At 36.9% G+C, this 11802-nt stretch overlaps 1 protein-coding gene across 3 annotated transcripts in view; it reads right to left on the bottom strand.

The window, feature by feature from the left end:
* The window catches only part of Thoc2 (THO complex 2), a 114824-nt gene that overhangs the window by 22843 nt on the left and 80179 nt on the right, over positions 1–11802 (bottom strand). For all 3 annotated transcript variants that reach the window (XM_029563967.1, XM_029563968.1, XM_008833920.3), the window contains exons 23-30: positions 9742–10017; positions 8640–8781; positions 8064–8221; positions 7079–7207; positions 6140–6271; positions 5864–6048; positions 5242–5420; positions 4922–5024 (exon numbers count right to left, since the gene is read on the bottom strand). In XM_029563967.1, the coding sequence (XP_029419827.1) occupies positions 4922–5024; positions 5242–5420; positions 5864–6048; positions 6140–6271; positions 7079–7207; positions 8064–8221; positions 8640–8781; positions 9742–10017 (1304 nt within the window). The remainder of the gene's footprint in view (positions 1–4921; positions 5025–5241; positions 5421–5863; positions 6049–6139; positions 6272–7078; positions 7208–8063; positions 8222–8639; positions 8782–9741; positions 10018–11802) is intronic.

The raw sequence follows: 11802 nt of genomic DNA, 5'->3' as shown, positions 1-11802 counted from the left end.
GAGAGAGAGCGAGAGAGCGCACACTTCAGAAATTCAAAAAGGTATTGGCAGTTACCTGAAAAGTACAGAGTAAAAGACAGGAAACACACAAACAGAAGTAACCCAGGCTAGACACATCTTAAGTGTCATGGCTCCTCGGCAAAAAAGAAACCAGAAATCCTATCCTATACCCTATAAGCAAACAATCGTCACAAGCCTCAAATTCAGTTTCAGAATTTGATGACAAAGTGGTGCCAACGGCAGGTGCGTCAGCAGTAGACAGAAAACCTATTCTATCACTCTATATGATTCAAAGAAAGGACAGTCTTCTGGAAGGTCGGGACCTCAGCTCACCAATAAAGACATTAAAACCAGAAACAACCATTTGTTGTCTCCAAGAAACAGATAATACTGCTAAAGATACCTACAGAGTGCTAAAGATACCTACAAGATGGAAGTCACTGAGTATGGTGGCTGCATGCCTTTAATCCCGGTCCACAGCAGAGGCAAGTGGACCTCTGTGAGTTTGCGGCCAGCTTAGTGTACACAGTGAGATCCAGGATAGCTAGGGCTACATAGAAAGACCCTGCTCCCCCCAAACAAACAAACAAACAAACAAACAAACCAAAAAATGGAGGTCAATCAATCAAGAGAGTGGAAGCCAAAAGCATACTAATACAACTCTTCTGATGGTTGATAAAAAGTAGAAATAGAGCAAAAATAAGTTAAAGAAGGCAAGAAGGTGTGTGTATATGAAGGAGTCAACAAGATAAAACAATCATAAATACACACATACACACAAAACACACACACACAACACACACACAATGAACGTTCAAAGCGGAGAATTTCATTTAAAAAACGCTGTCATAAACAGTCATTTAAGTCCTAATATCATAATAGTGGGTAATTTCAACATTAGGTCATTTTAACTAAATATCAACAAAGATATTCCAGAGTTAAATCACAATACAGAGCAAATGCACTTAACAGATAATCTGAAGATTATTTCTTCCAACAGAAAGAGAATGGACATTCTTCCCAGCAGCGCATGGCATGTTCTCTAAACTAAATCATATTCTGGGCCAGAGAGTAAGCCTCAACGAGTACAAAAGAATTGAAATTCCATTAGACCAAAATGGAATATAAATAGAAATCAACAGCCAGAGAAACTACAGGAACTACACAAATACTTGGGAAACTGAACAATGCACTCATAGCATGATCATCGGGTCTTTGAAGAAATTAAGGAAGAAATTTTAAGTTCTTAGAATCAAATGAAAATGAAAGCACAATGTTCTAGAATATTTCAGATACAGCTCAGCAGTTCTGGCTATAAGCGCTTACATTAGAAAAAGAAAATCAAAGAGATCTCAAAAACTCTTAATGATACAAGGTAAGGTCTTAGAGAATTCTACAAGAACAAGTCAAACCCAAAGGCAACAGACAGAAAGAAATAATAAGGATCAGGGCCAAAATTCATGAAATAAAGACTAAAAGAACAAGGTACAGGAACAATCAGAGTTGGTTTTTTGCAAAGAAACAAGATAGGCAAACTAAGATAGAAAATTCAAGTTAATAAAAATTAACTGAAAAAGGCAAGGCTACTACTGATGCTAATGAAATACACAGGGAATACTTTAAAACTCAAAAATCTTGAAAACAAGTTGATAAATTCCTAGACACATATGACCTACCAAAATTAAATCAAGGGAATAAAAACAATTTAAATAGATGTATAACAAGCAATGAGACTTAAGCTGTAATTAAAAATCTTCCAACTAAGAAAAGCATAAGACCAGACAGATTCACTAATAAATTCTACCAAACCTTTACAGAAGTATTATTAACACCAGAGATCCTCAAACTGTTCCATGACATAGAAAGTAAAGAACACTAGCAAACTCACTTTAAGAAGCCAGTATTACCCTTACACCAAACTCAGTAAAGACACAACAAAAGAAAACTATGGGCCAATTTCTCTGATGAACAGAGATGCAGAAATTCTAACTAAATTCTTGTGAACAAAATTCAAGAACACATTAGGATCAAATGCGATCAAATTAGGTTCATTCCAGGCATGCACCAATGGTTCAAAATCATAAATCAGTTAAATATAATAACAGCACATGAGCAGACTCAGGATTAGACATCATAAGAGTCTCTCAATGGCTACAGAATAAGCCTCTGATCAAGGTCCACATCCCTTCATGAAAAAAAAGCCCTAAAGGAACTAGAAACCATGAATACATGGAACATACCTTACCATAATAAAGGTTATATACAATAAACCTACAGTCGATGGTGTACTAAATGGTGAAAAGTATTGAATCTAAAATCAGAAAAAAGAGAAGAGCATCTTACTCTCTACTCTTACTGAATGCAGTGCTCAAAGTCTTAGCTAGGGCATTTAGACAAGAGAAATGAGAGAGATAATAAAAAGAATTCAAATAGTCTCCATTTTCAGATGACAAATCCGTTAAATCTACTAAACCCACTTACCAAAGTAACAGCATACAAAAGTAATATGTAAAAATTAAGAGTTTTTTATATACTAATAATGAAATTGCAGAAAAAAATTCAGGAAAAATTACTATTCACAATAGCTTCAAAGAAAATTAAATACCTAGGAATAAACCTAACTGAGGAAGTAAAAGACCTACAAAACAAAAAACCAAAAAGGAATGAATTGAAGAACACATTAGAAAATGGAACCTCATGCTCATAGATTGGCAAAATTAATCATGTCAAAATGGCTTTATTAACCAAAGTGATCTACATATTCAACACAATCCTGATCAAAGTGCCAATGAAACTGTCCACAGAATTAGACACAGACACACACAATCCTAAAACTGATACAGAAGCACAAAGTCCTAGAATAACCAAAGCAATCCTTAGCACAAAGGGTCCATACTAGTAATAGGTATCACAATACTTGATTTCAAATTCTACTACAGAGCCACAGTGACAAAGACTATGTATGGTACTGGCACAAAAACAGACATGTAGATAGATCAGTGCAACAGAATGCATGAGAAAGAAACAAACCCACAGAGTTACAAACACCTAGTTTTCAACAGCAGTGTCCAAAGCAAACATTGGAAAAGGCAGTATTTGCAACAAACGCTGCTGAGAAAACTGGATATACACATGTAGAAAACTGAAAGCAGACAACTCTTTCATTCTGCTCAAAAATCAATACAAAATGATCAAACCCCTTAAATGTCTTGAAACTGTCAAAGTGATAAAGGAAAATGTAGGGAAAATACTTCAAGAGCCAACAGAGTAACCAAGGTTGACAAATGGGATTACAATAAATTCAGCTTCTGCACAGCTAAGCACATAATCCCCAGAATGAATAGACAGCAGACACAACGGGGGGGGGGGAGTTTTGCCAACTGCTATCAGATAGGAAATTGATATTTATGATATATAAAGAACTGCAAAAAAATCACTCCCCAAAATCATCTAATCAAAAATGGGCCAATGAACATAATAATGAAGAAATATAAATAAGGGTTGGAGAGGTGGCTCAGGTGTTAAGAGCACTTGCTGCTCTTCCAGAGGATCCATATTCGATTCCCAGCATTCTCAGAGTGGCTCTGTCACCTTCTTATGGCCTCCATGAGCACCACACACACACACTAGTACACATAAGATAATCAAACTATCTGTACAAAATAAATACATCATTTTTTTAAACTATAAATGGCCAATAAACACTTCCAGAAGTCTTCAACATCCTTAAGCTATCAGAGAAATGAAAATTAAAACTACTTTAATCCAGTCAGAAACATGGGTAAGAATGTGGGCAGAAAGTCACTTTTATAAACTGGTAGTGAAAATGTTAACTAGTGCAGCCACTATGGAAATGCCTGTACAGGTTTCTCATAATACTAATAATAGAATTATCATAAGAGTAAGCTATTCCACTCCTGGGTATACACCCAAAAGACTCCAGATCAACAAAGCACACAGATTATTTATGTTTACTGCTCCACTAGTCACAATAGCTAAGACAGGACCAGTCTAGCTGTCTATCTACAAATACATGGATAAAGAAAATGGGGTATATACACACAATGGAATTTTATTAAGCCATAATAAAAACTGAAACCATGGCATTTTCTGGAAAATGGATGAAGCTGGAAATTATTTTAATTGAAATTAGCCAGACTCAAAAAGACAAATGCTGTATGTTTTCTTTCATATGCACAACCTAGATTTGGGAAGAGAGAGAGAGAGAGAGAGAGAGAGAGAGAGAGACAGAGAGACAGAGAACCTCACGAATTTAGAAAAGGGAGCAGGAGAAAGGCAGGGAGGGATCTTAGGAGAAGTACAGGGGCAGCAGGGAGAATGATGGAATACTTGTGACATGAGAGCAGAAGGGAACTATTTGGAGAGAGGAAGGTGACGATCAGGAGAGAGGCAGTGGGAGAAGGGAGGGTCCAGGGACACAGTAGAATAAAGTATAAAGGCACATAATTATGAAAATGCCATAATGAAACCCTTTACTCTGAGTGTTAACCTAAAAAGTAATTTTTTTAAAACTGAGAATGTTGGAGCTAGAGAGATGATGAAATGAATAACAAAATGAATAAAGTGCTTGTCATGTAAGTGTGGGGACCCGAGTTCAAATTCGCAGAGCCCATGTGAAGCTGGGCACAATACCACACACGGTAATAATCCCAGTGGCTGCTATGGTGAAATGGGAAGCAAAAACAAGAATCTCCGGAAGCTCACAGGCCAGCTAGTCTGGCATATACAGCCGCGAACAACAAAGAGATTGTGTCTCAAATGAAGTGGAAGGCATAGACCAACACCAATGGCTGAACCTCCACCCCATACACGAATGAGCACAGAGACTCATCATAAAAACATACAGGAGGGAGGAAAGAGAGTGTGTACAGAATTGTGACACACGAGAAACTATTCCTACCTGTTAGAGCCACTGTTTCCATTACTTGAATTCCCTTTTGGTGTGGTACTAGAGGTCTTGTTAACAGTTTTCACACCACACTGAGATCTCTCCCTTGATTTATCTGAAATAAAGAAAGGTTTCTGTAAACAAGCTCTAAGCATAAATAAACTGATTTCACAGCAAAATGATTACAGGATAATTAGAAAGGCTCAGGAGGCTGATTATTTCTTAATAGTTACATACTTACAACTAGGAAATAAAAAGTAATGAGTCTAGCATTGTAGTTATGTGATAAAATATTTCAACATATTATTTATAAATGTCACAAACAAACATACCAGTCTCCTCAGTACTGCTTTCATCTGATTTAGATGAACTTCCTGCAGAGGATGAAGAAGGCCCACCCCCAGGGCCATTTTGTACACTGGCAACAGCATTCCTTGGAGGAGGGTCTTTGTGATGAAATTCATTTTCAGGTATCATATGTGATTTTCTACTTTTCAACTGCCCAGAGTAGCTGAAAGTCGCACAAAGTGTTTAAATACACAGACAACAAAATAAAAGGCACAAATATGGAGTTTAATAGAATAAAATTAGCAAATTATTTGATCCGCTATTTGGTTGCAGAGGGGGAAAAATATTACTTTTCAGTATATTCTTTAAGGTATTTAACGTGCTCTAGATACGAGCTTTTCTCTTTCTGATCCTGAAGATAACTATGATGATAAATTAATTTCCTCCCTTTCACAACTAGTTTTTGAAACTAGCATCCAGTATAGACCGGAAGTTGGTAATCAGAAGTAACAACTCTCACCAGCCTGTGGGAACATGATCGCATAATCTCCCATAATCTCCTGAAGTAAAGCAGAAGATAAACTTCAACACTGTAAAACATTTAAAAATCTTCAGAATCCTTCTAAATCTAGTCTCATAAATCACATTAAAGTATAATCTTGTTACCCCATAGCCAATGCATATAGATCTGGCCTCTTCTCTTTTTCTTCTTGGCATATTTTATTCACTCTTCTTTCCAAAGCCTGACCCAGATTCAAAACTTTTGGGTACCAAGGAAGTATTTTTGTTAGCACAATCAATATATTCCTGATGTGAGTATATTCGCCCGTCTCAAGGCAATGTACCGATGCCTACAACAGACATTTAAAGATTCATTATCATAGAAATACAGGTACGAGGAGGAAAAAAAAATTACCTTTGAAAAAAGTCCATTTTTTTTACCTTGGTTAGTTTATAGTGCCACTTATGTACAACATGTCTAAAATTTTCATAATCTAATTGATCGGCTTTATTTCCACCATCAAATCCAGTTGCCCGTAATATAGTAAGAAATCCTGGGTAGTTTCCACATTCCTAAAGAATTACAAAATTTATCATTTTTAGAGATAAAAACTCTATCCCACACAACAGTTGAAGCTGAAACTCCAGGAGACTAAAGAAAGGTTTAAGCCAGGTATGGTGGCAAACATCTTTAATCCCCAGAGGCAGACAGATGTATGTCTATTAGTTGGAGGACAGCCTGGTCTGCAAAGCCAAGTTCCAGGCCAGCGGAGGCTACATAGTGAGAGTCTGTCTTTAAAAAAAAAAAAAGTTCAGCTTATGTAATACAAACTTACAATGTCAAATTGAAATAAGAGTTTCCCCCTTTTAATAATATATTAATTGTGCTTTTAAATATGTGATGGTTTGAATGAAAATGTCCCCCATAGGCTCCAAGTATTTGGACATTTTGTCCCCAGATGATGGCACTGTTTTGGGAGGTTTTAGAAGGTGTGGCTATCCTAGAGGAAGCACGTCACTGAGGGTGGGCTTAGAGAATTCTTAAGCCTTGCAGGATCTCCAGTTGCTCTCTTGCGTCCTGTGCCTGTGTGATGATGTGAGCGCTTAGCTTCTGCTGCTCCTGCTCAGCCATCTCCAGCCACCATGCCTCCCTGTCATGACGGACTGTAATTTCTCTGGAACCATAAGTTCAAATAAACTCTTCCTTCTATAAATTGCTTGGGTCAGTGTTTCTATCACAGCAACAGAAAAGTGACTAATACAAAATATTTTAAAAGTGAATCTTAAACTCAGCTTCCCTTTTAAATGGGCCTATTTAGAGATTACTAAAAGCATCATGATACACATGAGTAAAATATAAGCATACTATCAGTGATATACCTTTTCATATGTGGCTCTATCACTGTGCCACCGGGTCACTGTCTCTAACATGCAACAGAGAAATCTCCCATACCGACTAGCTTCATTTTCAGTACAGCTTGCAACCGTGTAAATTATGTCAGAAAAAACCTAGAGGAAAACAAGTTTGGGTAAAAAAGTCAAATTCAAAACTAAAATATTGTTAACAGGTAAATTTAGTAAAAATGCCTTTTATATTCACACTTGGTTTTTGGAGACTCGAGATTTTGTGTAGAAATAGCACATTCATAAAGCATCAAAAAATTTTACGAAGAAAGTTGATTTATAATGACAACAGATAAAGCTAGACTATCGGATAACAGCTTCCAGAAGAATAGTCATTTGTGACTGAGATTGCAGAGACAGTAAGCAAAGGCAAAGCTGATCGAAATCAGAAATATGCAGCAGACATGCTGCACCATACATGACATTCTAAAGCACAAATGCAGCACTGTAAGAAAAAAAGCAAGATGCAAAAAAAAAAAATCTATGAATATGATAACACTGAAAAGCTTCCCTATTTTTATGTAGTATAAATATGAAATTTTTTACTGTTTTATGGGAAAGGAGAGGTTTAGTTTTAGTTTTGTTTTGAGGACTGGAAGTTAAGAGTGGGAAAAGGCCCTACTTAGGATGATACAAGATGTAAATCAAATGCTAAATGAAGAGGTTATCCTTGAGTGCAACAGGTATCACACCAGTGTTTTATATATAGAGTGGCACATTTAACCCTTGGGACAACCTTACAGAGCAGGACCAACATTACAGATAAGGAAATTGGTGCACAGACAGGTTAAATAACTTGCAAAAGATCATATAGCTAGAAAGTAGTAGAGCTAGGATTCAATTTCAGGTAGTTGGCCCTTAAGTTCATGCTTTTAAAACCACACAAATACCTTTAAAGTTTATAATACTTAGCTGTCTTTCTGTGAAATTTCTTTTAAAAGTTGCAATAGAAAGAACTTACTCGATCATAGCAAAGAAGTGTGGAAAAATTTGGAGTTTTCTGTTGATGTACCAATTCAACAAAACGAGCACAGTAAACAGCATCAATTGCTGAAAAAATACATCGAGGAAATATACACAGCTGGAGAAATTTTGTGATGGTCTCATTTTTGGTAGATTCTAAAAGTAAGGGAAGAATATATTAAGTGGTAATCTTCAAGTGCCTCAAGGCCACTAAACATGACAACATTTTAACTACAGTGTACAGGATGCTATAAAAGGTTATGCCTGGGATAAAGACTCATTGCTTTTTACTCTGTGGACATTTTTCTATCTACAATTTCCCCAGAAATATGGTTTTATACCAAAAATTTGAATGCTAAGCTGCTAATATTATCATTATAACCTAATTTTATTTCACCAGGAAACTAAGTTATCAGTTACTTCAGTGAACATGTGACGCCGATTCTGCAGTAATGAATAACCAAAGAATAGATTCGTGAATAGAGTTGAAATACAAACAGCATCACTTGAACACCTCCAACTGTGTGCTCTGCAGTTTAGCAGCAGCAGGAACAGAACAAATGCAGCAACTTACTTGCTAAAAGCCAGTTGTCCTTTTCCAATTTCAGTCTCTGGAGAACTCTCTGTACATGTTCCATCTGCTTCTTTTCTTCCTCAAGAAGCTTGTCCTGAAGAGCAGTACAACGCTCCTTTTCTTTTTTCTTCTTATTTGGAGGCTACAAAGTAAAGTTAGATGCTTTTCTTACTGTATCTACCTTCTTACAACTAAATATTTTAAAATATGTCTCTACTTTGTAATTACTGCAGCAGGGATATACGAGAGGTACACCTAGGTGTGCCGCTTTGCCATTCAACACATCCAAATCAGTGTCACACCTAATCAGATCACTTTCTTAACATTGGTAGTGTCCTTCTGGGGCAAAATGAAGTCATCTCTGACTTGCCTTCATTCCTATATCCCACTTGTTTACAGAGTGTTTCTGTACAGTGTTCTCGGCACTGCATAGGGAATTACCCCCAAACCACCTCGCTGGTCTCTAACCTCACAGAAGTCCCTCTCCTAATCAGAAGCATCGTTCATACACCACTCTCACAATCCTTTAAGAGTGCCATTTTTACTTTTACTATCTCCCAGTTCAGGTATCAAAATGAGGTTTCAGTTGTATCATATCTACTGACTCTGAGTGCCTACTTAATATCATCAAGCCCATTCAGTACAGTCCAGATGCTCTTCATAAACTCTATATTACTTCCTGTCTTTGCTGAAACCCTGAAGTCATTTCCCTATTGCTTCTTTATTTTCAAGGGTAATTTACCTTCAAAGGCCTTATTAACTCTAGATTTAATTCTTTATGAAATTCTTCTAAAGAACTCCCTTTTTAGGAATTCCTACTGCTTTTGAAGTTGGGAGTCACATAAAACACTTTAGGTTGCTGTCAGTGTTAAGTAGAAAAACAAGTGTTTTCGTTTTTTTGTTCCTAAGTAATAATTTTCATCTATTCACCAAGATCCTTGCCCCAGCAACAGAGACCTTCCCATTAAATTCACTTAAAATATTATACAATAACAAGATCATAGCATCAAGAATCCGTAGCTAAAATAATTACAAAGTATGGTTTAATACTGCATTAATGTATAATTATTATACTTGCTGAGTTGCTAGAACAAAAACCTACCATTTCCTGATTGTCATCAATTGCTTTCATCTGGATTTTAAGTTTATTGACTTCTCGTTCGTAGCTGGTATGTGGAACTGCAAGGTCATACATTGTCAAAGACCAAAATGTGGCGTAGAATTGAGGGCTGATATCGTCCCAGACTTTGGAAACGTGTAAGGAAACCACTGCTTCATGGACAGGAGCCATCACCATCTCACATGATGTAATGTACTTATGAACTTTATGTTGTTGTTTACTTCCCTTTTCTGACTTTTTAAGTTCATCATATTTTGACTAGAGATAAAAAGTAAAAACATATCATGCATACTTATACAAAACCATAATGGGTCTTTTAATTGCTTACCCAAAGTATTTATTTTAAGCTGTTCCAATATTTAGTTTTACGTTCTAGCTAGAAATTTTTCGGTGTATTTTTTCAATCACATTTGACCTACTAAGTAAGTCAATAGGGCCAGTGTGAAGAAGCTGGATTGATACTAAGATTAAAAGAAAGACTACTACCTCAGTGACCAAATGTACAGTTTTGCTAGAGACTCAGGAGTTTCCCAGAATGCAAGCCTTCAATGCTGAAACTGATAAAGTTCCAGTCAGAGTGAGCAGCTACTTTTTCTACTACTAAGCCACAAAAAATGTTCTGTAGTTACCTGTGGTAAATTGAAATTGGAATTGTGTGACAACTGATGCTACAGATTCTTTACCCTGACTGACTTGTCCTAGTTTCAAGGACAGTCAGAAGAAGGCTATACTTTTAATTACATGAGGGGAAAATAATCTATTAGTGTAATGACACTGACTGAAATATTAATTCATAGAGTATATGCCAAACACACAAAGAAAATTAATACACTGTCTTGTGTCCTTCAGTCACTTTATGAAGAAAGATCAAGAAAATTTCACTGACATTAGGCATCATCCCTAAGGTGAATGTGAGAAGTCCTACAACTAGTTGCTTCTTTATGTTAGAAAAGCACCTAAATCATTCACTTTACGCTAAATATGCACCCCACAGCAGTGATCAAAGGCTCTGCTCCAGTCTGGCACTGACACGCAATAGTCTCAGTTGCCTCACCAGGCTCACTACACTAAAATTAGAAGCCCACTGTGTTCAAGGGGTCTCAAGTAGAATCTAGGAATCTTGTAACTGTTGTAAAGTGTGATAATTTATTGCCTATTACCCCCATGTTAGAGAGCATACTGATAAGTACTGAGGCTACAGAGGTGACAAAACTATAAAAAACACCAGCCATATGAGAGTGGTGTCAATTATAGTGAGGACCTGAAAGAACAGTAGGTAGGGTAACAAAGGGCTTTAAATTTAGAAAGCAGATCTTACTGATGGTAACTAATATGACTCAAGATGAGTAGAATGACATCTGTGAAGGTTCTAATAAAACATGGGGTAAAACAGTGCTGAAACTACCTGCAAATGACAATCCAACAAGCTGATTGGGAAAGACCTACAATAACATCTGGGCAGGGAAAACTTCTCTTTCAGGCTTATGTTTCAAGTTGGGTCTCAATGATTAAAAATGAAAATTAAGGGCTGGAGAGATGGCTCAGCGGTTAAGAGTACTGACTGCTCTTGCAGAGGACCCGGGTTCAGTTCCCAGCACCCACATGGCAGCTAACAGCTGTCTTTAACTCCAGTTCCAGGGGATTCAATGCCCTCCTCTGACCCTCCACCAGCACTACATGACACGGGGGCACTTACACACATGCAGGCAAGACACTCATACACACAAAAGCATAAAATATTTTTTCTAAATAAAAATTATGTAAGTATAATTTTTTCTAAATAAAAATTATGTAAGTATAAGAAAATTGACTAACAGCTCTAATATTCCCAGTTCTCTGATTCTGAATCTGTGACTTCTATTGGTAGGTCCTCTACTAGTCCCTTTCTAGTCAGAAAAATAGGCTTGATCAAAAAAGATAGTTGTGGCTGGGCATGGTGGTGTACACTTTTAATTAATCCCAGTGCTTGGGAGTCAGAGACAGACAGATCTCTGAGATTGGGGCCAGCCTGGTTTACATAGTGAATTCCAGGCCAGCGCTGGC

This window comes from Nannospalax galili, unplaced genomic scaffold (genome assembly GCF_000622305.1).
Source record: "Nannospalax galili isolate Female #2095 unplaced genomic scaffold, S.galili_v1.0 scaffold75, whole genome shotgun sequence".
Lineage (NCBI taxonomy): Eukaryota > Metazoa > Chordata > Mammalia > Rodentia > Spalacidae > Nannospalax > Nannospalax galili.
The sequence above is the reverse complement of the archived record's forward strand: the minus strand, read 5'-3'. Positions and strand labels throughout refer to the sequence as shown.